The 26,647-nt window shown below is 42.3% G+C and overlaps 1 protein-coding gene across 1 annotated transcript in view; it reads right to left on the bottom strand.

Moving 5' to 3' along the window:
• Window positions 1–26,189, bottom strand: part of LOC310833208 (dynein axonemal heavy chain 11-like) — a 217,438-nt gene extending 191,249 nt beyond the window's left edge. The window contains exons 1-13 of the mRNA XM_083715704.1: window positions 25,757–26,189; window positions 25,298–25,422; window positions 24,992–25,184; window positions 23,073–23,177; window positions 20,005–20,397; window positions 18,602–18,934; window positions 16,451–16,705; window positions 16,158–16,327; window positions 15,114–15,333; window positions 9,584–9,700; window positions 8,952–9,038; window positions 5,811–5,969; window positions 1,337–1,420 (exon numbers count right to left, since the gene is read on the bottom strand). Of these exons, the coding sequence (XP_083571830.1) occupies window positions 1,337–1,420; window positions 5,811–5,969; window positions 8,952–9,038; window positions 9,584–9,700; window positions 15,114–15,333; window positions 16,158–16,327; window positions 16,451–16,705; window positions 18,602–18,934; window positions 20,005–20,397; window positions 23,073–23,177; window positions 24,992–25,184; window positions 25,298–25,422; window positions 25,757–25,789 (2,274 nt within the window). The 5' untranslated portion in view covers window positions 25,790–26,189. The remainder of the gene's footprint in view (window positions 1–1,336; window positions 1,421–5,810; window positions 5,970–8,951; window positions 9,039–9,583; window positions 9,701–15,113; window positions 15,334–16,157; window positions 16,328–16,450; window positions 16,706–18,601; window positions 18,935–20,004; window positions 20,398–23,072; window positions 23,178–24,991; window positions 25,185–25,297; window positions 25,423–25,756) is intronic.
• Between the last annotated feature and the right edge of the window lie 458 nt (window positions 26,190–26,647).

Here is a 26,647-nt window from a genome sequence, read left to right as displayed (position 1 = left end):
TTCCGAAGAACATTGAGGGGGGCCATACAATGTTTCCTTACATCACTTCGCTTCCAGTTCTGCATTTTGCCTCAAACAATGAGGGGCCCTGGCTCCCTAAAAATAAACACTGAAAGGGCCCAAAGAGCCTTGGCCCCCAGACAGGCATCTATGGCTGAGATTGTGTCCATTGCTCCTGTCCCCTCATCATTCACAGATTGTCCAGCTTTTCCACAGAGAGTCTGCATGCAGACAAAATGGACACACATAGCCGTTGGTCCTGCAATCTGTGCCCAGCAAAAATGCAGAGACAGTTCTGTGCAGGGGCAAAGCTTGCACGCACATAACTTGTATCTTCATAGGCTGTATGTAAAAGAGCTGTATCAGTGTGTGAGGCCATAGATGATAGATAGATAGATATAGATGATAGATAGATAGATATAGACAGACAGATAGATAGATAGATAGATATAGATGATAGATAGATAGATGATAGATAGATATAGGTGACAGACAGACAGACAGACAGACAGACAAATAGATAGATAGATGATAACATTTTGTCAGATAGATAGAAAGATAGATAGATAGATAGATAGATAGATAGATAGATAGATAGATAGATAATCAGACAAAATAAAATATGATCAATTCATTTAACAGGCAAATTTTATAAGTGCATACCATTTAAACACTTCTCAGTGTTTAATGCAGTGATCCCAAAGTAGGGGCTTCCAATCAAGGCTTAATTTGAGGTTGTTGTTGTTAATAATAATAATAATAATAATAATACCAGATTTTCCCTCGAAAGGATAAATTGGGATTCAAAGAGAGTGGAGAATGGCAGCTAGCATTTTGATGCCAATGGCATGATGCACACACAGCAAATGAGTGTGGGCTCATTGCATGCATGAGGAGCACTGATCCCACAATCAACGCCTGTCTGGAAGCACCCCACAGCTCAAGACAAAAGGACAAGAAAGCTATTATCTACTCTGCAAACCTATAAAGCAACTCTACAAACCACTTTCAACTTTCTTCACTTCTGGCAAAGAAATGTTGAAATCGTAGCATGGTAGGGGTGCTTGTGAATTCTCTGTTACAGCTTGCTAGCCCTGACAGAAGTCAGCCCCTGGGGTTCTCTGAGGGGGAAGGAATTACTGTTAAACCAGTGTAAGTAAGTCTAGCTGAGAGTTCTCATGCCTTTTCTCTACAGTGCTTCTCAGGCACTAGGCACCACTTCAGTTCGAGAACCAAAAGTTACTGTATACTCTACTGTATGCAAAAAGATTGGTTTGCCAGCTCAGTTAAGTACAGTGCATGTAAATACAATATAGTAATTTGGAGTATTTATCACCTTTGAAAATCTTCTAAGGTCCACATCCATTTGCTCAACGTTTATTTGTTTCCATGGAGTTTTCATCCAGTCTTTAATGCTCATCTGTAGATAGGAGGAAAGAAGAATCCCATAACTTTTATTTTTTGCAGCATCTTAGGATGCAAAGAGAGCTTTCAAGCTCACCTGTAGGTTCTGTGTATAAATATGTATAATGTACAATGCATACAAAATGATTTTCAAAATCTGAAACCTACTGAGGCTGAAATCTAATCTAAGGAGACATGCATTCTTGATTCTGTGCACTAGAAAGTCTTGCTAGCTTTTTAAGGGAGAGAAAACATTGTCCAGAAGATTCATATTCCAAAGGCATTACATGCCCACAGAAATTCTCTTGCGTTCAACAGAAAGCCCTCTCACCAAAACCTGGAGAGAGGAGGTTGATGTTTTAATCATTTGCTAGAAAGCCTCTCTTCCCCTGCTCCAAATTCATTTGTCCGACTTGCTATCATCAGTCATACTTGGTTAAGAAAAGGAAAATGTATAATCAAAAAGAATTGTTGAAATTCTGTCTGTTCGTTTCCTTGATGTTCATTAAATGTTAAGATCAATGTGCCATTTCGGGTTTCGGTAGTGGGGCAACATTCAAAGGTTTGTTTTAAGATATACCTGAGATTAACAGTGCAGTGTTTTCTCACCAGTCAAGATGGCTTAAATGGGGCTTAGATGGGCTTAAGGTAAAGGTAAGGGGACCCCTGACCATTAGGTCCAGTCGGGACCGACTCTGGGGTTGCGACGCTCATTTCACTTTATTGGCCGAGGGAACCGGCGTACAGCTTCTGGGTCATGTGGCCAGCATGACTAAGCCACTTCTGGCGAACCAGAGAGGCACGGAAACACCGTTTACCTTCCCGCCGGAGCAGTACCTATTTATCTACTTGCACTTTGACATGCTTTCAAACTGCTAGGTTGGCAGGAGCAGGGACCGAGCAACGGGAGCTCACCCTGTTGAGGGGATTTGAACCGCCAACATTCTGATCGGCAAGGCTCTGTGGTTTAACCCACAGCACCACCCACGTCCCATCTATGGGCTTAGATGGGACTTAAGTGGGTTCCAAGGTGCAGCCTCAGTTGCAAAACAAAACCAAACAAAAAACATAACCAGCATATTTTAAGTTTTGTTATGACTACTTTTCATATTTAACCAGAGCTCTGACAACTCACATGTATGTGGTTTGAAGCTACCTGCCCCCTCCCTAAATGACTCCCTTACGTTATCCTAGAAGAGAGATCTTAAGATCCAACCCAAACTTTCTTTCCATAAATGGAACAGAGTTAATCTTCACCAAAGCGGGCTTTTGCATCTCCCTTTCCTTCTGCAAATCGCAGCACCCAGTGAAAGCCTATTCATTGGCAATGGTAGAGATTGATTGAGGTGAAGGGGCTACAGATGAAGGTGAAATGTGGTGGACATTTCTGCATTTTTGTGAACAGAGGAACACATTAGTGCCAGTGCCAAATTATATCTTTCATACAAACTGTTTTCAGTTTGTTATTCATCATGGACTACACAGATGGAATGTAGAGTTGATAAGCTGGCTCAGGCCTTCCTTGACTCAGTTGTCAACTTAGCAACCCCCTATAAACTGATTCTATAGAAATAGCAGCAGCAACAGATGTACAGGAACATCTGGGCCCTTGTAGTGGTGGACTGCTCAAGCAACAGCTTCATCATTTTCACTTTTACATTGACTGACAGGAATGACAAATTGCCAAAAAATCAAAAATGTCATCATGCTCATTGAAATGTCTGGGTTTCCAAGTTTTCATTTAGAGCATTATCTGTACGCTGTTTCCCTCGGCCAGTAAAGCGAGATGAGCGCTGCAACCCCAGAGTCGTCCATGACTGGACCTAACGGTCAGCGGTCCCTTTACCTTTAAGAAACTGTCAGACTCAACATCTTATAGTCTTATCTGCTCATAAAATAAAAATTGCCAAAGATGGAAGGACAAATGATGAAACAATACACATTTTTAATGCTTCTTTTACCCCCCCCCCCTTTTTAAAGCAAAAATGGACTCCATCAGCGGACTAAGGAAACACATTGTACCGAATTAAATGGTTCTTTTCTTCTGATGGAAGGACTCTTCTATTGTAGAAAGGAACCATTTGCTTCCATCTCAGGTTATGCATTTATATGGAATGTTGTATAGGGAAAGGAAAGGAACATTCTCTCTGAGTTTCTTTTTTTCCAGGTTTAGCACTGACACCCGTTATTTCCATTCGTGGTTTTTGTTTTTTTATGTAAACAGACTTGGAAATGACACAAAATGGAAATCCTAGGATCATTAGAGACAGAAGATCATCAAATAGAATATTGATGTGCATCTCTAGCATCTGGTTTTTCTTAGCATTGTTCCTGTGTGTTTTATTCATTTTAGGCACATGTTCATAAATAATTTAGCATTGTCATACATGCACTTGCCACATGGCACAAAGCAGGAAATAGAATGGAATTAATTTTCAAGGACATATTTTTCTCCCATCAGAGGAGCCTATTTCAAGCTCATTCAAACCACAACAATCCCCATCAGGAAATTCTCTTTTATTTTGTCAGATGAGGGATACAACAAGTAATTTCAATGCTTTCAGCTTTGTCATCATTTTCTGGGATCTATGGTAGCAAACTTCCACACCTCCCTAGATTTTATTTTATTTTTGTAGTGATGAGGAATAGCAGAAGGTTCCATATTCAATCCTCAAATCTCTTGATTAAAGCAAACTCAACAAGGGCTGATGAAGCACGCTACCTGAGACTGTTTAAGAACTGCTGTATGTTAGAAGAGACAAAAGTGGGCTAGATGAAGCAGTCACATGATTCAGTAAAAAATAGTTTTGTGTGCTCACAGAAAACAAACACAAATATGAATCTGTTTTGATCTATGGATGGGTCAGTAAGTGTGCCAACATCACCCCCACTGTACATCGGGGTGGACTGTGTGGAGAGTCTCTCTTCCTTTAAATTCCTAGGAGTTTATCTCAGTGAAGACCTTACTTGGAAAATCAATACAACCCAGGTGGTTAAGAAAGCCCAACAGAGACTCCATCTCCTCAGAGTATTGCGAAAGAACAATGTCAATCAACATTTGATGATCTCCTTCTATCAGTCCACAAAAGAAAGTGTCCTTTCAAACTGCATCACGGTGTGGTACGCTGGTTTGACATCAACTGATAGGAAGTGCCTACAGAGGGTGGTGAATACAGCACAAGCTATTATGGGCTGTCCTGTGAATCCGCTGGATGAAATAGCGGAAGAACGTTGCCTCAGGAGAGTGAGGAAAATTCTCAGGGAAGATTCACACCCTGGCCGGCACTTTCTTGATCTCCTGCCCTCAGGCAGAAGATATAGAAGCATAATTAGTCGCACCAACAGGGTAAAGAACAGCTTCTATCCATGGGCTGTTAGGCTGCTGAATGAAAAGATAACAACAGGGCAACTGACTTTCGGGTTTGGTGGGTGTGCGTCAGTAAACAAGGGGAATTAAGACTAAGAGAGCTGAGTGGGGAGTGCTCATGTAATCTCACTGTATACAAGTTGTACAAGTGACAAAGTATTTCAATTCTAAATTCTCTTGAGAATGAGTAATTTGTTTATTTAATTAATAAATTTAATACGCCACCTGATGGGGGAAACCACTGTCAAGCCTGATTGGCTCTATCCCTGTTCTTATTTTTGAAGTGTGATATCTAAGGAAAGTCTTTGTTCTTTAGACACGGGAAGAACTTTTACAAACTCCAACAAACAGGCTCACAACAGGTTCAGAAGCAATGGCTAAACCATAGATTGTGAGTGGACTTCTGACATGTGCTCATCTCTCCCTCCTTCTAGTGTTCTCCACTTCCTGGTTTGAGCAAGCCATAGTTAGAAACCACAGTATGAAATGGCTTTCGGTTTCTGTTTTGGACACCAACTTTGGTTTGTTTGAGCAAAGCAAGGTGACAGGAAGGAGAGCATCGGGGCACCAGAGAGGAGGAGGGAGGCAGATCAGCCCAAAGCCACAGTAAGCCTGAAGGGGTGAAGTGTTCAAATTGCTTATTGACTGTCTGGAAACAGACTTGCCTCATCAACAGACTCGAAAAACACCAACAATTATAAAGGGATAAATGGTCATTGATGGGGTAGGTAAATTTGGATTGTGATCTGGTATGCCTGTGAAGGAGCTGACAAGAGGCTGGTTTAGTTTCTCAATTGCTGGCTGGACAAATGAGCTTGAATGCACAATACCATCTTGAGTTTTGGGTTCTTAGTAAACTCCTTTTACTATTTTGCTTCATTCCTTATCTCCATAAACTTGTTACTGTTTCCATGACCCAGCAGGTCACAGACACAATCAACACAGGACCCACCAAATCACAAAGTAATCTTATACCACTTCATTCCGTCCTCTGTGAAATAGCATCCCTTTAATGCAAATGGCAAAAGCAAGTCCTTACCTGGACAAACACCACCATATCCCAGACTGATTTAAGCAAGATGGCATCAGTACGGCACTGTTTCAGCTGCTTGTATTCTGGCACACTCACTTCAAAAAGCTTTGCAGTTTCCTGCAGCAGTTTCATTTCTGTCTCTAGTTTTGCAATGTCTTTATGAGTCTGCAAGGACACCATTTTGAAACATATTATCAAGCAAAAGCACCAGGTTTTTGCTTACATGTTCACAAGAACCTAGATATATGGACGTCTCTAATGAACACACTGCTTCTGATGTTCTTTGATTTTGATAAGTATTGGTGAAACACATTGCTAATTTTTTAGGGGTAAATACTAGAGAAGTAAAAGATTACACTAGATCTGAAAAAGAGTGATTCTTCCATAGGAATTCTATCTAGGTAAATAATCCGAGTGTTTGCACAATGTGAAATTCCCTCTTCTTACAAGAGGAAGAGGCACTGACATTGCTACTGTTTTGATGCCAAGTCTTTTTTTAAAAAAAAAAATAATAATAATTTTTATTAACAGGCCAATCACATCACATTATCCAAATCACATTAGTTCCAAATTATACAGCCAAATTTTAAATTTTATTGGGGGTGCCCATACATCAAGCTCCAAACGAGTCCAAACATCACTTATATTGCTGCGTTAATTAAACAGTTCTATCCAGTTCAATCCAGATAGTCCTTTATTACTTTCTTCATCTTCTTATTGTTATCATATATTCCTTTCTTTGCGATCTCTGATAATCTTCACAAGCAGATTGGAGACAGGCATCCTCTGTGTGGGTTTTGTACTCTCCAAAAATCATATCACTCAGGGACAGCCGCCATTCCACGCTTCCATAAAATTTTTATCTTTGGTCTGTCCTTTAATTTCCTCAGGCTTGCCAAGTATATCAGAAGGGCTCTATCAGGTTAAGATCACATTCCAGTCATTCTCATTCCAAAGGTCCTGATTCTCCTCCCCCTGTCTTTCTTTCTCAGGCAAGCCTGTCTTAGCGAGACGCCATTTTAAACTGCGTCATAAAATTTTCCTCTGTTCTCGTTGTTTACCAATCATCTCTTTAATTATAATCCACTCCACACAGTTCTTGAATTCCTGCTTGTGATTAATAAAACGCAACAATCTTCTTTCTGGGGTGGAGGGTTATTAATATCACATAATGCAAAGAAAAGAAAAGTTTTTTCCTCCACCCCCCCCTTCTTTTTCATTCCAAACATACCAATCTCTTAATAGCGGTTCATCAGTTGATTTACTTATCCATCCGTCACTCCGGTCACAGAGATCCATTAGTCAGCAGTCTTATCTCCCAAACGTTGCTTGATGTATGTGCTTTAGCTTCATTCCAATCATATATTTCCAATTATAATTCCGAGCTAAAGCGAACCAGCACGCGCTGATTGGAACCGGCGTCAGGTAGAGCCGACCTCATTGAGGGCTCGTGCCAAGTGACCAGCACCCCCTTCTCTCAAATCCGGGGGTGCATTGTGGACACCGCTGGCAAGGCAGCCCCCCATCTCCTGGGGGGGGGGTAGGAAGACTGCATACTTCCCATAGCAGCCTCTTAATTACCTCGTATGGGTTGGAGAGATGTTATTGTCGGCCATCTTCCAATGTGCCACCTGGTGTCCCCCCCCCCCCCCGTTTTGGTGCCAAGTCAACTTAAAAGTTATTAATTTGTTCAGAAATCTTAAATGGTTTTAGACTTGCTTTTTGTGTGGGTGACTGTTTAGCCTGCCCTGTTGTTTTCTTACAAATACTCTTGCTGTGAGTATTTGTGTTCATCTTGATGAGCTGGGTCTCTAGTGTCCTTTGCATTGAAGTTTGGTTGTACGCCACCCTGATTATCAGGACTCATGCAGAGCAAGCTATAAATGCTTTAATACATAAATAAATGGAGTCAGTTTTGTTTGCCATCAATCGAAGTATGTAAGATAATTGATGGGTGTGCTAAACTGTTGCATCCAAGGTCACACAATAAGGTCAAGGCCCAATTCAGAAAATATTGAAGCTCCTCCCAGTTATGTTTGGAGAGAGAGGCTAACACTGTTACTTTTTTAAACAAGGATGGGAAACCTGGGGCCCTGAAGATGTTGTTGGACTACATTTCCCATCATCCTTGACTATTGGCCATGTTGGCTTTAGCTGATGGGAGTTGGAGTCCAATGACAACTGCTGGACCAGAGGCTCTCCATCCTTGCTCTTGAACCAGGCCCTCCCTTTTGACCTTGAAGCCCCCCTCTATAATGTGGAACATTTTAAAAACTGCTTGAGATTAAATTGTAGTGAAAGAAATTAGTCAAAACATGTTGCACAAGTAACATACTACAATAAATGTCTGCTTTCTGAACACCTATTTGGGGTTTTGCCTTAAAAAAGGGAAAAAAGAAACATTTTGATACTGCCTTCTTTCCTCTTGATTGAGGTAAGGTCTCCTAAGCTCCTAAGGTCTTCTAGTAAGTCCTGAGTAAAATGAGACTATGGAAAACCCCAAGTTACATCTGGGAAAATATCATAATTCCTTTCACTGAGGCTAGTCTTAAACGGATCATACAAAATTTACATCCCTCACCCAAGATAGTTGTGGAAAAGTTCGAGATTTTTAGCTTCAGGTTGTTGGAACTCTCTTAGACATACATACGTACAGTGGTACCTCGGGTTACATACACTTCGGGTTACATACGCTTCAGGTTACAGACTCCGCTAACCCAGAAATAGTCCTTCAGGTTATGAACTTTGCTTCAGGATAAGAACAGAAATCAGGCTCCGGTAGCCCGACGGCAGCAGGAGGCCCCATTAGCTAAAGTGGTGCTTCAGGTTAAGAACAGTTTCAGGTTAAGAACAGACCTCTGGAACGGATTAAGTACTTAACCCGAGGTACCACTGTATATATCTTTGATATATAGAGAGTTGCCACTCAGAACTTGGTCCTGCTGTCTTTGACAGCAGCCTAATGCAGAGAATCAAATAAGATATGCATCGCTCACTACTTTTCTCCATGCCAGGAAAACATTTGTCTGTCAAATATTTGTGCGTTAATGACACAGGAACAGGGCCAATAAAAATGCCAGAAAAATGTAGCAGTGTCTAGTTTCTCTTAAGTGTGACTGAAGTGTCTAATCCAGAAAAAAATGTTACCTTGTCCATGCATGCATATGGATACCCAGCATCAAATCTAAAGACGGCTTCATTTTTAAATCTGTTTCTGAACTCTTGCTGTTTAACCTGAAAGACATAGTACACACACAAACACAAAAGTTGAGTCCTTGAAAGGTTAAGCAGGTGATCCATTGAGATAATACTGTAACTTTTCCTTGGCTGCTATCCATTAAGTACGTTCCATCCCATGAACCCTGAATCATTTCATTTAAGTCCCCTTGAATTTGCTTAAAACTTTATTTAATACAGCCTGCACAACCCCGACACAAATCATATCGCACATACATTTAAAACATTCCCAGTGGATAAGCATAAAACATTTAAAATCTACATTTGATCTGACAACAGTGGCAGGCACCATGTTTGAAGTAGAAACAGATTAGACATAATTGAAGATAAAGAGGACGCAAGCATCATTCCCACTTTTAGGTGAAGTGGGCTTTAAATTATCAGATTCATCCGGAATATATTACCAGAAACATTGAATTGTTATCTTTAGACAGCCTTTTCTAAGAGTTTACAATTTCTCAGTTCAGTGAAGCTTGCCACCAGCTTGTTATCGGAACAAAAAACGAAAAATCATCCGGTTCACAGCACAGAACTGATCTCACCTCAAAAAGTACACATTTTCTTCTGATAACAGACACTTCATTGGACTGTAGAGGAGCCACTTCATGCTTCACAGTGAAGGCAATCTTTTTAAGATTCTTCCACTTTTCAGGTAATTCCTAACAACGCACAAACCGATATTGTTTGTTCGTTGGCACATCAAGTCAGCAAACCTTCCTTTCACAAAGGGTTGTACACATGTCTTATTTTCACTTTCTTTTTCCCCCTACCCTGGTACATTTACACCTTTCACTCTCCACCTCATTATTCTCTGCAATTGTAGACTCATTGCTGATAGTAATTCATAAAATATATTTTATGCATTTTTAAAAAAATGTTTAGGTTCAACAGTCTGCATCTCAGTAAGCTTAATTTATATTCAGTCTGAAAATGAACTCAGCATCTCCATTGCCTGCCACATAGTATATGGCAGGTATTGCTTTTTGTTTAAAGAACAGCAGAACCCACACTTTTTTACCTGTGAATATTTGAATATACAATAAGTCGCCCACATAGTCAATATCCAAGTGGCATTACAGTTCACTTCAGGTATTTGATATTTCTGTTAGGTTATGGCCTTCTCGGTAGTGGCACCCATTCAGTGGAATGCCCTCCCGTAAGATCTCGAGGAGATGAGTAATTATACATCTTGCTTTTTAAGGTTTAATGTTTTACTATATTTTTATATATGCTGGAAGCTGCCCAGAGTGGCTGGGGCAACCCAGTCAGATGGGTGGGGTATAAACAAACAAACAAACAAACAAACAAACAGGTGGACAACGCACTGGTTCCACCGTCACCCACACTGGTATTCCAGTCACCATCCATATATATGGTAACTGCCTGAAGTGGGACTTTTCTGTACTAGCTCTCCATTTCAGAAGATTTCCCTCCAGCTTAGGAGACCTTCAGGAAGGCCAAAGCAGAAGCTATACTACTGAGCTTTGACTCTTTCCCTGCCTGGAAGTTTAGATGCCGTATTTAGAACAAACCACATAGAACAACACTGAACCAGTTCTGAAACCTGGGCCATCAGAGACGGAGAACCGTTTCCCTTAACGATGTAGCAGTGCTTCCCTTGTATGAAAAAATGGAGCAGGGTGTTATTCACAGATTTGTGACACCAGGCTCCAAATATCCATATAATATCTCTCAATAACTTCATATAAATGTGTGGGGAAGGATGGAAGGAACAGACAATGCAAATCCCATGGGGTTGAGGAGACATCTCCACAAAATGGTACATCTGCTAATGGTCCTTAGAGGCAAGAGTAGAATCAAAGTACCCCAAATTCCTAATAGCCACACCAAGAGGATACCATGGTCAGTGGTATCAAGAGCAACCAACTGATCAAGGAGGACCAACAAGAGCCACACTCCTGTTTGTCCCATCCTTTCTAGGCATAGGTCTGAGAGGTTTTTCTATTGTCCTGCCTCTTTCCCCAGGAAAACCTGTGCTTTACTGCTAAATCTGAACAAATATCAACTGTTTTTTTCTGCAGATTGACATTTACTGTATTTTGATTCAGCAGCAAACAGTGGGTTTTCCTGGGGAAAGCAGCAGGACAAAAGAAAAGCTTCTCAGAGCCCATGCCTAGAAATCCCAGTACAAATGGAAATAAATTAAAAATTAAAAAATTGTTCAGTAGAACCCTAGACACCAACTAAGTTTGTTCTAGGTATAAGCTTCCGTGTGCATGCACACTTCTTCAGATACACTGAAACGGAAGTTACCTTCTGCGGCTGAAGCAATCAATGTACAGATCTAGTGTGGTATTGCGTCCATCAAGAGGGGTCCATTTTGTGGAGTCTCTTTTTTTGTAACATTTTTTTTATGGCAGTTGGTGGTCAATGTTCTGTCCACTGGTGGGTTGGGAGGGTGGTAGCTGTTCCCCAGTAGGTTGAGAGATGTTGTGTTGGGAAGATGCTGTTTGTTCTTCTTTGTCTTGTTCTTGTGTGTGTTGGAAGTACTCCCCCAGACATGTTGTTGTTTAGTCGTGTCCAACTCTTCATGACCCCATGGACCAGAGCATGTCAGGCACTCCTGTCCTCCACTGCCTCCCGCAGTTTGGTCAAACTCATGCTGGTAGCTTCGAGAACACTGTCCAACCGTCTTGTCCTCTGTTCTCTCCTTCTCCTTGTGCCCTCCATCTTTCCCAACATCAGGGTCTCTTCCAGGAAGTCTTCTCTTCTCATGAGGTGGCCAAAGTATTGGAGCCTCAGCTTCACAATCTATCCTTCCAGTGAGCACTCAGGGCTGATTTCCTTCAGAATGGATAGGTTGGATCTTCTTGCAGTCCATGGGACTCTCAAGAGGCATAGTCGGCGGGAAAATGATTCCAAGTCCCCGCAGAACTGAATACAGTGTATCTGAAGAAGTGTGCATGCACACAAAAGCTTATACCCAGAACAAACTTAGTTGGTCTCTGAGGTGCTACTGGACAATTTTTTATTTTTTATTTGTTTCAACTGCGTCAGACCAACATGGCTACCTACCTGAATCTAGTACAAATGGAAGTAATCATGGGATAAAGGGGAGTGGGGATGAGTGCAAAGTCACACTTCTTACAGGTTTAGAACCAGAGGTAAAATGCGGAAATACTGGGAATGTTATACCAAGGATGAATTGGAGTGTTAGGTACTAGAAGTCTGAGAAACGAAATCTGTAAACAGGTAAAACCCCTAGGAGAGATTTTTTTAAAAGGGGGTAAATAGATAGATGGAGTTAAGGAGAAGCAATAAAAAATAAAATACAGACACTTCAGGTTACAGACTCGGCTCACCCGGAAGTAGTACCTCGGGTTAAGAACTTTGCTTCAGGATGAGAACAGAAATTGCGCCGTGGCGGCAGCGGGAGACCCCCTTAGCTAAAGTGGTACCTCAGGTTAAGAACAGTTTCAGGTTAAGAACGGACCTCCAGAACGAATTAAGTTCTTAACCCGAGGTACCACTGTATCAAATAAGATATTGGCATCAACTTTGTTCTAAAACTTTAATTCCAAAGGAAAGGTTAGTAAAAAAACCAAAACTGTTGCAGTATTACTGAGCCCACCTTTTCATAAATATATAGTTCTATGCATAAATCTTCAGGACTTCTTTTTTGTGTTGTGTCATTTCCCAAGAAATGAAAATATTTCATGCTTGGTATGAAACTTGGAAGCATGTCAGCTTGATTGGCTTATTTTTTCTGTTCTAAATTCTCATTTATTTTAAGTACTTCATTGAAAACATGTTGTTGCTTTTTTACTATGGAAATATTGTCTTTAAGGTGCAATTTATAGGCAGGAATGTCTTTGTGCCCTCATTTATGGATTCATTGTCAGTAGATTGCTTATGTATATTAAATTCTCAGGTCTAGTGAATGAATGACAATTTTTGCATCCTATAAGAACCTTTTCAGCAATGACTCACCTTGTGAGATGGCCCCGGTTTCAGAACCGACTCAGGGCTGCTTTCTAGGGTTGGTTTTAAACATAGGGAAGTAGCCAATGTTATATATAATAGTAGATAGTATTAGATGTAAGCGAAAGGCTGGGCTGGATGAATCCCTAGCCGGAATTAAGATTGCTGGAAGAAATATCAACAACCTCAGATATGCAGATGACACAACCTTGATGGCAGAAAGTGAGGAGGAATTAAAGAACCTTTTAATGAGGGTGAAAGAGGAGAGCGCAAAATATGGCCTGAAGCTCAACATCAAAAAAGCGAAGATCATGGCCACTGGGACCATCACCTCCTGGCAAATAGAAGGGGAAGAAATGGAGGCAGTAAGAGATTTTACTTTCTCGGTCTCCATGATCACTGCAGATGGTGACAGCAGCCACAAAATTAAGAGGCGCCTGCTTCTCGGGAGAAAAGCAATGACAAACCTAGACAGCATCTTAAAAAGCAGAGACATCACCTTGCCAACAAAGGTCCATATAGTTAAAGCTATGGTTTTCCCAGTCATGATGTATGGAAGTGAGAGCTGGACCATAAAGAAGGCTGATCACCTAAGAATTGATGCTTTTGAATTATGGTGCTGGAGGAGACTCTTGAGAGAACCATGGACTGCAAGAAGATCAAACCTATCCATTCTTAAGGAAATCAGCCCTGAGTGCTCCCTGGAAGGACAGATCCTGAAGCTGAGGCTCCAATACTCTGGCCACCTCATGAGAAGAGAAGACTCCCTGGAAAAGACCCTGATGTTGGGAAAGGAGAAGGGGACAATGGAGGACGAGATGGTTCTCAAAGCTACCAGCATGAGTTTGACCAAACTGCGGGTGGCAGTGGAAGACAGGAGTGCCTGGCGTGCTCTGGTCCATGGGTTCATGAAGAGTCAGACACGACTAAATGACTAAACAACAACAACAAGTATTAGATGTTAGTGGTTGGCAGGGCTGCACAGGCAGGGTAGCATTGCATACCTGGCTTCTGAATGCTACGCATTGCTGTTGATTACCAAGGGCAGGCAGGCAGCGTGGAGATCAGCACAGCAAAGACAAATGCTCCTTTCACCACATCCACACTGCGCCAAGCTCCCCACTGCCTCTCCCTTCTTCCTCTGCTGGCGTGTTTGCAGATTCAGGGAAAATAAAAGGAAGCACTTATTCATGCGATGGAAGATGCAGTGATGGTCTTCCAACTTGAATGGCCTTACAAGGGGATTAGACAAATTCATGGAAGATGTGACTATTAGAGCCCATTAGTCATGACCATGGCTTTGTGACGCCTTCAAGTATCAGTGGGGGAATGCCTCAGAATACCAGTTCCTGGGTATATTGAAAAAGAGGGGGCCTATTTTTGTTCATTTTCTGCTTGTGGCCATCTAGTTGGTCACTGGGAGAACAGATTGCTGGGGCCAGGTGAGCATTTGGTTCGATCCAGCAGGCTCTCCTTCTGTTCACTTCTTGCCTCTGATCTCACTGAGCCCTAACATGTTGAGAAGACCTCTGTAAGCAGCAAACGTTATGAAACTTATTTTTATTATCAGTTTCTAAATATTATGTATTTTGTGGTTTTATATTGTGGTTTTATGTTGTAAATACCCTGAGTCCTGTGGGTATAGGGTGGTATACAAATTTGATTGATAATAATAATATTGATAATAATAATAATAATAATAATAATAATAATAATAATAATAATAATAATAATAATAATAATAATTCTCCACCTCATCGTTTAGCCCGGACACAGAGATCCAGTGCCGAGGCCCTTCTGGCGGTTCCCTCATTGCGAGAAGTGAGGTTACAGGGAATCAGACAGAGGGCCTTCTCGGTAGTGGCGCCTGCCCTGTGGAACACCCTCCCTTCAAATGTGAAGGAAATAATCAGCTATCTTATCTTTAAAAGACATCTGAAGGCAGCCCTGTTTAGGGAAGTTTTTAATATTTAATGCTGTATTGTTTTTAACACTCGATTGGGAGCCGCCCAGAGTGGCTGGGGAAACTCAGCCAGATGGGCGGGGTATATTGTTGTTGTTGTTGTTATTGTTGTTGTTGTTATTATTATTATTGAAACTCAGCAGATACAACAGCAGTTGAATTTTCACCTCAAGTTCTGTGTAAATCTGCTCTGGTAGCTGTTGCCCATAGCTTCGCAGCAATTCAGCCGTCGATTTTAGAGGTTTGAAAATATCTTCAATGGATTGTCTGTCGCGGATAGCCATGAGGTGTCCCATTATTTCAACCAGAAGCGCATAATCTCCTTCATTCACTTTCTTAGCTAACCCTTTTTCCGTTTCATGGATGAACTTGGCTAATTCTGTAATGCTAGAACAAGGTTATGATGTCAGCAACTAACGCGTACTGAGTTTGCTGCTTTCACAGAACTTCATTATACTTTAAGGACCTTTCCAGACCCATGTGCACACGTCCATTCAGCCATTCAACACCACTCCACATGCATCCCCCATCCTCCAGGCAAATAAGAAGAATTATCACAACTCTAGAGTACAGGCTAGCCAAGCCAAAATACCCAAAGAAGGAACAGAGCAGGGCTGGCAAAAGATGTTGCCTGAGCAGAGACACTGTGGCATGGGGTGTGTGTGTGGAGTATAGGCCTGGAGAGAGTCTCTAGAGGTGCCACCTTTGGCTCCTGGTCTTGAGGTTCCCCAGTGAGAAGCTTCCATCTGCATGTTCATTGGCTCAGTGCACAGGGCTGTCCACTGACATGCAGCCTTCCACAACCAGTTGGAACCCCACATAATTGGGGTTCTGGCTCATACGGAAGTCTGTGTGTATATAGCCTTGCCTCCTGTAGACATCCACACTCCACATCAGAAGTGTGGCCAGGGAAGCTGCACAACGTCAAGGCTGGTGCCAGCAGCAGAGCCCTGCTTCTTCTTCAATGCAATTAACCCACAAAAGGACGTATTTAAGGACCATTCAGCAGAGCAAGTCCTTTGTACAAGATCATCTGCAATTCTGCTTTGCTGGGATCAAACTCTTTATGGTGGTTTTTGTTTGGCTTTGGTGATGCTCCATGGCCTTGTTTCTCCCCTACTCAATATTTCACGAAACGAGCACGGTTCCACCCCCATTTCAAAAGATGTAAAATTCAAAAGCCTTTTTAAAAGACATCAAAGATGGCTTACCTTTGGGCTACGTAGTTGAGCAGATGCTCCTGAAACATCCAGCTCCATTTTTTAATAACATTCATCACAGCTATCTTGAAAGGCTTAATATCCACCTGAAACCAGCCATTAAAAATCTTCTGGTTTTCAAACTTGCTTACTTCTTCATGCAGGGCTTCATAAATGCTGATCTTAAAGAACAAGATGTGATTAAAATTCTGGTGTTTTAATTAGAAGAGCAAAATCGTGTAAATAGCTTAATGGAACACAACTAACAGAGGCAGATGAAAAGACCTTTAAAAATGACAAAGTACCTGTTGTTTAAAGTGATTTAACTGTGGGGAGCATTTCTGAAGTTCATAGTCTGCATATAATTCCAGCTCTTCAGTACGGAGAAATCGTCCATAGAGAAGGAGCTGCTTCATAAATTTGGCTTTATCATCCATCCATAAGTGGCTGTATTTCCTAAAGTAGCTTTGATATTCCTGAACATTAACAATGACCGAGTGCACCCTGGCCATGATTTCCCGGTGCATTTTATCCAGTGTATCCATCTGGTCCACATCATCCTAAATGTGAAAATAAAACCAGAGAGAGTTGGTTCAATGGTTTTTGAGAGAGAGAGAGAGAGAGAGAGAGAGAGAGAGAGAGAGACTGCAGCAAGGCCCCAGGACAACTGCAAGTATATACAGTGGTACCTTGGGTTAAGTACTTAATTCGTTCCGGAGGTCCGTTCTTAACCTGAAACTGTTCTTAACCTGAAGCACCACTTTAGTTAATGGGGCCTCCTGCAGCGGCTGCGCCGCCGCCGGAGCACGATTTCTGTTCTTATCCTGAAGCAAAGTTCTTAACCTGAAGCACTATTTCTGGGTTAGCAGAGTGTGTAACCTGAAGCGTATGTAACCCTAGGTACCACTGTAAACTAATCTCATGGTTTACAAACACATACTCTGGCTTCCATCACAGTGTCCTGTTGCTCCAGAAGCGGTTTAGTCCTGCTGGCCACATGAACCAGAAAGCTGTCTGTGGACAAATGCCGGCTCCCTCGGTCTGAAGTGAGATGAGCGCCACACCCCATTTGACTGGACTTAACCATCCAGGGGTCATTTACCTTTGCCTTTTACTTTACACTAAGCTGAAATATGCCTTAGGCTGCATTCCTATACTCACCCAGAAATAAGTCCCACTTAACTCAATGGGGCTTACTTCTGAGGCAACACACATAGGATTGCGCACAAATAATTACATTACGAAACAAGTGTCAGAGGCCACACTGCAAATCTCTTTTAAGATTCCAGTCTAGGCTCTCAGCCCCAAGAATCCTTTGGTGTGCAATTTCAGATGTGACTACTCACATAATCCAAAATGCTGTTGCCATGGCAAGCTGCTTCTAAGCGGCAAAAAAAAGAGAGCTAAAATTTGATGGAGAGAAAATGATGCCCTGCCCCTAAGGTATATACCAATGAGATGTGAGTCAAAGGCTTTCAATAAATGCAAGACTAATTAGTGTGTCTGGATGTGTACACACACACACACACACACACACACACACACACACACTTTTTAAGTCTGAAAAATATTCCAAACTTCTTCACATATTATGAGCATGCATAGGTAAGGAAATGGAATTGTTCCCATTTGACTTTGGCCTTACCTCCTACATGTGTTCAGCATAACCAGCAGAAGAGCCTACATGCCTTCAAACTATATGCCCTTTAGCTGTTGTTGGATAACTTGTCTCCACCATCATTTAGACTGGGGTAGCCAACACGGTGTCCTCCAGATCTGAGATGTTGCTGAACTGCAACCCTCATCCTTTCGGGCCCTGCTATCAGAGGCCACTGAGAGCCTTTAGGTATTGTTGTCTAGGTCCCCACCCCCACCCCAAATAATAAAACCAGACAATTTTAGGCATGGTTTTGAATATGTATTTGTGCATGCCCATGCCTCTTTGTTTACAAAAAGCAGCTGTGGGGGATCCCCAATTCAGACTGGAATCATATAGCAGGGGGACTTTAACCCTTTTCCCACCTGAAGCTACTTCAGGGGGAGGAGCAATTTTCAGCAAGGAAAATGTGGTAGAAAATGGTTAAAACCCATTGCCCTGAGATGTGGTCCCAGCTGCTTTCTGTGAGCAAAGAGATGAGGTTGGTTGCAAGCCCATTTTTTTCAAAATCTTGCTTATAGTCACATCATGTTTGATTCAAACACACATTACCATTAGTACAACCCACTTTGCTGGGTGTCTCCCAAAACAGAGTTTACCATTTTGTTTTATTTTTAATGGATGCCAGCGGTGTCATATTGGCCAAACCATAGCATCATAGACCTGATTCATCAAAGGTAGAACAAAGCCAAAGACTATTATTCAGTCAATTGGATGGACAATATAACCTTAGTTGAAATGGCTGTTTAAAATATTCAGTGGTTAAAGAAAAAGATAATAGATACATTGGTGATTATACCTGATAAGTCTTATATCCAAGATGCTTAGCAACCCTGTTTATATTTGATGCAATCAGGTAAATGTTCTGGATTAGGCCCTCCACGATGTCGGAAAAATTGCCATTGACAGTATGCTCCAAAGAAGGCTTAAAAGTCATTTCATTGTTGTTAAGGATGAGCTGCGCTTCAAATAAGGGAGTAGGTTTTGAGGTTGTCTCGGTGTTTTCAACCAGATACTGAAGAGAACACTTGATAGCTTGAAACAGTCCATCTGAAATCATGTGGTCTATGTATTCAATGTAGGCTTTCCATTCATCAGAAAGGGGATCTGCCTGAAGCAAGTTCTGATTCTCCTGGAGAAAGCAATTTGCCCAAAAATGAGCAGCAGAATTTAAAATTGCACTCCCCAACACAGAATTTCCCCTATTCCAATTAATTAACTTCTTCAAAAGTGAAGGACAACTCTTTTTCCCATTTCCTTTTATCTCCTTTCTTTCAAGGAGGAAAAGGTCCCCGCTATTTACAACATAATTGCCTGCCTGATCACTCAAGTGTCCATTGAACAATGCTCTAAAATAAAGGACAACACCGACAACAAGAGCTACAGAGGTTATGCAAGCTGTACATGCTATAGCGTCTCTCATTTACCTTGTTTCCAGCAGCACCTCTGTCTCTATGATTTGGTGAGCAAATCTCACCCTAGCATCAATGATGGCCAAACTTGGCCCTCCAGCTGTTTTGGGACTACAACTCCCACCATCCCTAGCTAACAGGACCAGTGGTCAGGGATGATGGGAATTGTAGTCCCAAAACAGCTGGAGGGCCAAGTTTGGCCATCACTGCTAACATGAAAGCCCTAATATGTGATTACAGGAGGGTAAACCAGATGACGAAGGGGGAAAAGGAATGGGAATCCAATTTACTTATTATAATTTATTTATCATTTATTTATTAATTAAAATTCTATACCGCCATTTACCTGAGGATCACGGAGATGTTTACAATTATTTGTCCACTCAGACGGTTGTAATACTTTCATTTAAACTCATTTAAGCAGCCCTTCAAACTAGGCTAGGCTGAGAAACTATGACTTCTCCAAGGACACACAATGAACTTCCTGGCAGGATTTTAACACCCTTCACACCATGCTAAATAAACCAACTTTCTGATCTGCATACTTCAGTCTAGGGCAGGAATGGGAAACCTGTGGCCCTCCAGAGAGTTCATTTATTTATGTTTAACATAATTTGTTTATCACTTAATCATAAAAAACCTCTAAGCAGTTTAAATAAAATAGACATTAAAATTATCAATCAAAGTCAAAAGTTAAAAACAAGGTGGTCTAATTGTTTTCCACAATATAAATAAAATTTTCTGGGAATTTTCTGGAGGGTGGGTGGGGGGGCAATAAATTACATATTACCTGAACCAATAGGTGGATCCTGGTGCTCATCTCTTGCACTGATCCATATAGCTGGCACATTCTTTCATTGTTATCAAGGCACAGCAGCGGACAAGCAACACCAGTTTTCCGTACGAGGAACGAAGTTTCACTCAGTCTATGCAGCAGGTTCTGGATCAACCCCACATTCTCCTTGGCTTTCTGGAGCCTGCTGCCTACGTTTTCAACAAGTTCCCTGGTTTCTTCGATATAGTCCCACAGTCTCTCATTTTGCCAAGTCAGTGTGTCGAAAGCAGGCTTCAACTGTTGGTCGATTCTCCCAATCTCATGAGCTATGAGCTCTGCTTCCTCAGGCAGAATTGTCCTCTGCAACTGGTTATATTGCCTGGTGATTAAATTTAAATTCCCAATGTACTGAGGGGAAAATAATAATAATAATAGTAATAGTGTCTATTATTCAATGGTGATTTAATGGAGACGTAGAGTGAATCATTCGTCATAATTTAGAGATCTCTCTACCATCAGAAGTATAATAATAATAATAATAATTTATTATTTGTACCCCGCCCATCTGGCTGGGTTTCCCCAGCCACTCTGGGCAGCTTCCATAGAAACCAAAAATACACTAAAATATCACACATTAAAAACTTCCCTGAACAGGGCTGCCTTAAGATGTCTTCTGAATGTCAGGTAGTTATTTATCGCTTTGACATCTGATGGGAGGGCGTTCCACAGGGCGGGCGCCACTACCGAGAAGGCCCTCTGCCTGGTTCCCTGAAGCTTTGCTTCTCACAATGAGGGAACCACCAGAAGGCCCTGAGTATACTCAGAGTCCTTGCATGTGAAGACTGATCCATTCCTTCCAATGGAAGGAACAGAGCTGTACGAGACAAGGGGCTTATCCACACTTGTCCAGCTACTTTCCCCTGAGGAATCCCATGATTAACAGCTGAATTGGAGAAAAAGTTAATCAGGTTTTTCTGTCGATGGATGTTTGCTGCAATTTATTGGTAAAGAATGGATTTCACCGGGGGAAAGCATTGAAGAAAGCAAAAAACAAACAAACAAACAAACAACCCCAAAACCTTGGACATATGCTTTCTAAGAGGGAAATCTTTAATATGATTTTTTAAACACACACACACACACACACAGAGAGAGAGAGAGAGAGAGAGAGAGGGAGGGAGGGAGGTATGGTCTCCATGCTGACTTGCATATTTAAAGTTAGTTTGGCCCCATGGAGGTATAGATTATAGAATCTTATGACCGTAGAGTTGGAAGGGACCACGAGAGTCATCTAGTCCAGGCTTCCTCAACCTCAGCCCTCCAGATATTTTGAGACTACAATTCCCATCATCCCTAACCACTGGTCCTGCTAGCTAGGGATCATGGGAGTTGTAGGCCAAAAAACATCTGGAGGGCCAAGTTTGAGGAAGCCTGATCTAGTCCGACTTCCTGCAATGCAGACATCTTTTGCCCAACTTGGGGCTTGAGTTCATGACCTTGAGATTAAGACTCTCATGCTCTACTGACTGAGCTGTCTCAGACAGCCCTCCTGAAGGGCCACCATTATTTTAACCCTTCCCCTGATTTCATGTGACCTTTATGTATGTATGTATTTATTTTTTAAAGTATTGGGTAGCAAAGAAGATCTCTCAACTGGACTGTCAATTGCTGTTCCAACTTTTCCATTGTTGTGTGAGTATGTGGTGCTTAGAAACAGGCCAACCTACACCCATTTCAAGTGGCCAATCAAATAGCTAGCCCATCATTACACCATATCCCAGGTTCTTCTAGAAGCAGGAGGCAGGAGGAGAAATGTCCCAATTTAGTGTAACCACATTGGGATGTACTGAGCCCAGTCATCTGAGCTCTACAGGGGATGCCAAGAATTTTCACACCAATCCCCCACCTAACTCTGTCAGTCCCTACTCCATGTTTTGGTAGGCCCCTCAGCAAGTTGGGCTCTCCTCTTCATCCTTGCTACTGTCACTGTTGCCCATTCTATTGCGCTGTCTCCTTAGGCCCAATCCACACAGGTGCCCTGGTTCAAAGCAAGTGGAAGGTACTGCTTGGCCTCCTTCAGGCCAGTGCTCACTTGCTTAGAGAGGACAAGTAAGCAGGTTGCGACTGTGCAGAAGAGGAGAAGTTGCAGCAGTAGTGATAGGTGTTCCAAGGATTGGTTGTGCCTCCATTTCCTCCTCCTGCTGGGATGAGGAACCTCTACCTCTCTCATGTTCTACATCAATGTTTCCCAAACTTGGGTCTCCAGCTGTTTTTGGACTACAATTCCCATTATATTTCACAGCTGGTCTTGCTAGCTAGGGATGATGGGACCTGTAGTCCAAAAACATCTGGAGACCCAAGTTTGGAAAACAGTGTTCTACATGCATCACTGAGCCAATCCTGTACATGGTTTTGGTCCTTTTTGTCTACACAAGCACAAGGAACAAGTTCTCATTGGTGTCTATACTTCCAGTTCAGCACCAGATTGCATTCTCAGCACTGGAGGAAGCTGCTATTCCAAACACAACCCTACTGGATAACATTTGAGTTTGTGATGGCAAAGAATCCCACAGTGCATTAAGACATCTGCAAGCTCTCCCGCCTTCTGTGAATTCTTGGTCTGAGAAGCCCATTTTCCTACCAGTGCTTTTATAGGAGGAATGAGAGAGGAATAAAGGGGCCTTCCCCCACCCCCAGGTTCTTTTCTCCCGTACCTTTAGAGAAAAGGAAAGTGTGGAGACCCTAAATGTAGTTGAAGTGTTCGGTCCTCCCGCCCCCTTTGTAATTTGAACACTGCTATTTTGCTGTCAATAGAACCGCCAACTAATTCAACAGAGAAGAGAAGAGGGCCCTTTGTATTCAAAGGAACACATATGCGTGCAGTAAGACTGAAATACAAGATTAACTACAAACTACAATATAACAACCATCCAGCTGACAAAATAATTAGGAAAAAATAGTTGTGCACTCTTTGCTTTTGGTTTAGATAGTTGAAGACTCAAACAGATTACTGCAGTTATGTCAATTTTCTTCCATTTCTTTATATTCGCACACATCTTTCATACGGAATCACTTCTATTTACCTTGTAAAGGGTTTCTCTCTTGGAATACAATTGCATGGCAACCTCAGGTATATCAGGGTGTTTTAAAACCTCAAGGTATTTCACTTCCCTGAGCACGGCAGAGAGCTGCAGGAGAAGATGTAAATGATTTTGTCATGTTGCAAGAAGCTTCTTCAAAACTACCTCGCTTCAAGGACACACGTGCAACTTCCTTCCAGGTGTACCATTGGATATTTTAGTTCAGATGCCAGACAGATCCTCCAGGTGCTCTATGAGCATAGCTGTATTACTAGTGGTGTTGGGTTTTTGTTTATTGGGTTTTTGGTTTTTAGTTTTCTTTTAAGTCTAACTTGTCTGAAGGCAAAACTCCAGGCATTGCTGATGATTGCAGGAACCCCGTAACCCTTGCTGGAGAATATAAGCAACAGGAATTGGGGAGTAATGGCCATCGACCACGCACCAGTATTTCCTATGGGCCCAGGAGAGGGCTCAGAATCATGAGTGCAAATAATTCTGAGGCACCTCACCAGACTGAAGGTTGTGATAACCATCAATGCTATTTTTCTAGAAAAAGAGGTGCCAGAATTCACTGTGAATTGGTGCCCACCTAGGAGATGCCGGAACTGAGTTCTGGCTGGAAAAAAGCCCTGATCATCATTCCCTGACGTCCCAGTCTTCCTGCCTGTCCCCTGAAGCCCATAATGAAAGTTCATAATGACTGAAAAATGATTCACCCTAGTGTGGTAAAGGTAAAGGTAAAGGAACCCCTGACCATTACGTCCAGTCGTGACCGACTCTGGGGATGCGGCGCTCATCTCGCTTTACTGGCCGAGGGAGCCGGCGTACAGCTTCCGGGTCATGTGGCCAGCATGACTAAGCTGCTTCTGGCGAACCAGAGCAGCGCACAGAAACGCTGTTTACCTTCCCGCCAGAGCAGTACCTATTTATCTACTTGCACTTTGACGTGCTTTCGAACTGCTAGGTTGACAGGAGCAGGGACCGAGCAATGGGAGCTCACCCCGTCGCAGGGATTCGAACTGCCAACCTTCTGATCAACAAGTCCTAGGCTCTGTGGTTTAACCCACAGCACCACCCGTGTCCCAACACCCTGGTGTGAGTTGATGCCAAATGCAGTCTTCCACGCCTCTCAATCTGGCCTTTGTAATACCTCATTAGCCCTGGATTCACGCTTCTTTAAGTGCTTTTGATGGTTGGGATGTGTTATTGAACTGCGATGATGTATTTTGCTTTCTGGGGTATAGGATGGAGAGGGGTACAGGGGTAGAAACTTCTGGCTTTTGCGTGGTTTGGATGCATCCTACTGTACAAAGCTAAAATCTGTTGCTACACCCACTTTTGCCTCTGACCCCGCCCACACCATGCATGCAGCTCCTCAAAACGGAATTGCGACCCTACACCTCAGACAGGTTCCCCACCACTGGTTTAATTGACAAAGGTCCGTATAGTTAACGCTATGGTTTTCCCAGTAGTGATGTATGGAAGTGAGAGCTGGACCATAAAGAAGGCTGATCGCCAAAGAATTGATGCTTTTGAATTACGGTGCTGGAGAAGACTCTTGAGAGTCCCATGGACTGCAAGAAGATCAAACCTCTCCATTCTGAAGGAAATCAGCCCTGAGTGCTCACTGGAAGGACAGATCGTGAAGTTGAGGCTCCAATACTTTGGCCACCTCATGAGAAGAGAAGACTCCCTGGAATAGACCCTGATGTTGGGAAAGATTGAGGGCACAAGGAGAAGGGGACGACAGAGGATGAGATGGTTGGACAGAGTTCTCGAAGCTACTAACATGAGTTTGACCAAACTGCGGGAGGCAGTGGAAGATAGGAGTGCCTGGCGTGCTCTGGTCCATGGGGTCACGAAGAGTCGGACACAACTAAATGACTAAACAACAACAGTAAAGAACAAGTTGTCTACTATACCCTTTCATTAAAGTTTACTTCAAACAATCCACAGTCGTCGTATCTGAGAATTGGTTGACCGAGATGTGCTTCACAAAGGTGGCTTAAATCTTGTGCCCATGTGGTATAAATTTCCTCATCGTGTTTATCCAATAATTCCAACATTTTCTCACATTTTTGGAAGACAAAATTGGTTTCCTCTGTCTGCAGAATCCTAGAGAGAGAAAAAGGATTTCCTCCTCCTCAATGTCATTTCTAAGTACACAGTGGAAGGTGCTTTGGGAAGTGGTTTAAGCCCTATTGTACAATTTTTATAGCAATACTTACAGATGATTGATGCGCCTAAAATGTGTTCTGTGCTTCAGCAGTCTCTCTCGTAACTCCTGAGACCATTTTAAATTGCCTGCAGTCACTGGCATGTTTTTATGAAGTGCATTGCCTCCATCCCTTAACTTAAATAAACAGAAACTGTTATGATGATGGACTGTCAATACACCATAAGTAAAACCTGCAATAAAACTCAAAAATGATCCCATTGGAACTGAATCCAAAAATCTCCCACTGAAACAGGTTCTAGTTTGCAAATTCTAAGCAGATTGACGCAGAATTAAAATTCCCAACAGGAATAAGCGAGCCTTCCTTCTGAATACATGCTATTGCCGTACTTTTCCCTGTATAAGACACCCCCATGTATACAACGCCCCCTCTTTTTGGGGACTCCAAATACAGAAAATGGGGGGGAGATTGCCGAATTGTTGAGCGTTTTTTGGGCTGAAAATCACTCACCCGCAGGAACGCAACAGCCAATCTCACGCACATCAGCGAAGCCACCAATCGCCTGCAAGCTCGCTGAAAGCAACCACCAATCACCTGCCTAACTGCCACAGCACCCAATAGGCAGTGGACTTTTCAGCACCCACCAATAACCCACAAAAATGCCACAGACAATATCCTGCTCGCGGCAGCCACCAATCGCGCGCCCCACCTCTCCACTATCTGTGTATAAGACGACCCTAAGTTTTTAGCAAAACATTTTGATAAAATAGCCTAGTCTTATAATCGGAGTAATATGGTAAATATTGAAGAACTACTCTTTTAAGAATCCTGTGCTGTGATAAAGAATACCATACATATTTGTTGAAATGTATGGTAATGGTCAAGCATAATATGAGCTGCAGCCAAAGAACACCAGAGGGCTGCAACTTCCCCACCCCTTCCATAAATGCTGTAAGACTGGTGAAGTAATGAAGTCACTTAAGCATCACAGACGGCTGTGTGAGTTTACAAGCCTATATTACATCACAGACTTGATAAAGAAACTGATGCTCCAGGGCTAGAGTTGCTCTGTCATCAAACAGGTATGAGAATCAAGTCCTGTAGATCTTTGATAAAGCAGGCATGTCCAAAGTCCGCTTTGGGGGCCTAATCCCTGTAGCAGTTTATTTCCTGGGGTAAAACTTCAATCTTAAAAAAAGCTGAGCAACTTTGATCGGCCCTCACGAATGCTCACTTTATCAAATCTGGCCCTCTCTGAAAAAAGTTTGGGCACCCCTGGGATAAAGGTTTGTTTACATTTATATCACTTATTCCTAGGTGGTATACACAAGGCTCCCAAGCCAAGCTCTGAGCCAGCTGCTTGCTTTTGAAAATTCTCAATTACAATTGGAAAGAAAAAGA

Source organism: Podarcis gaigeae, assembly GCF_964106915.1.
Source record: "Podarcis gaigeae genome assembly, chromosome: 1".
Classification (NCBI taxonomy): domain Eukaryota; kingdom Metazoa; phylum Chordata; class Lepidosauria; order Squamata; family Lacertidae; genus Podarcis; species Podarcis gaigeae.
Note: the sequence above shows the minus strand (reverse complement) of the source record. Positions and strands in the feature narration are given on the sequence as shown.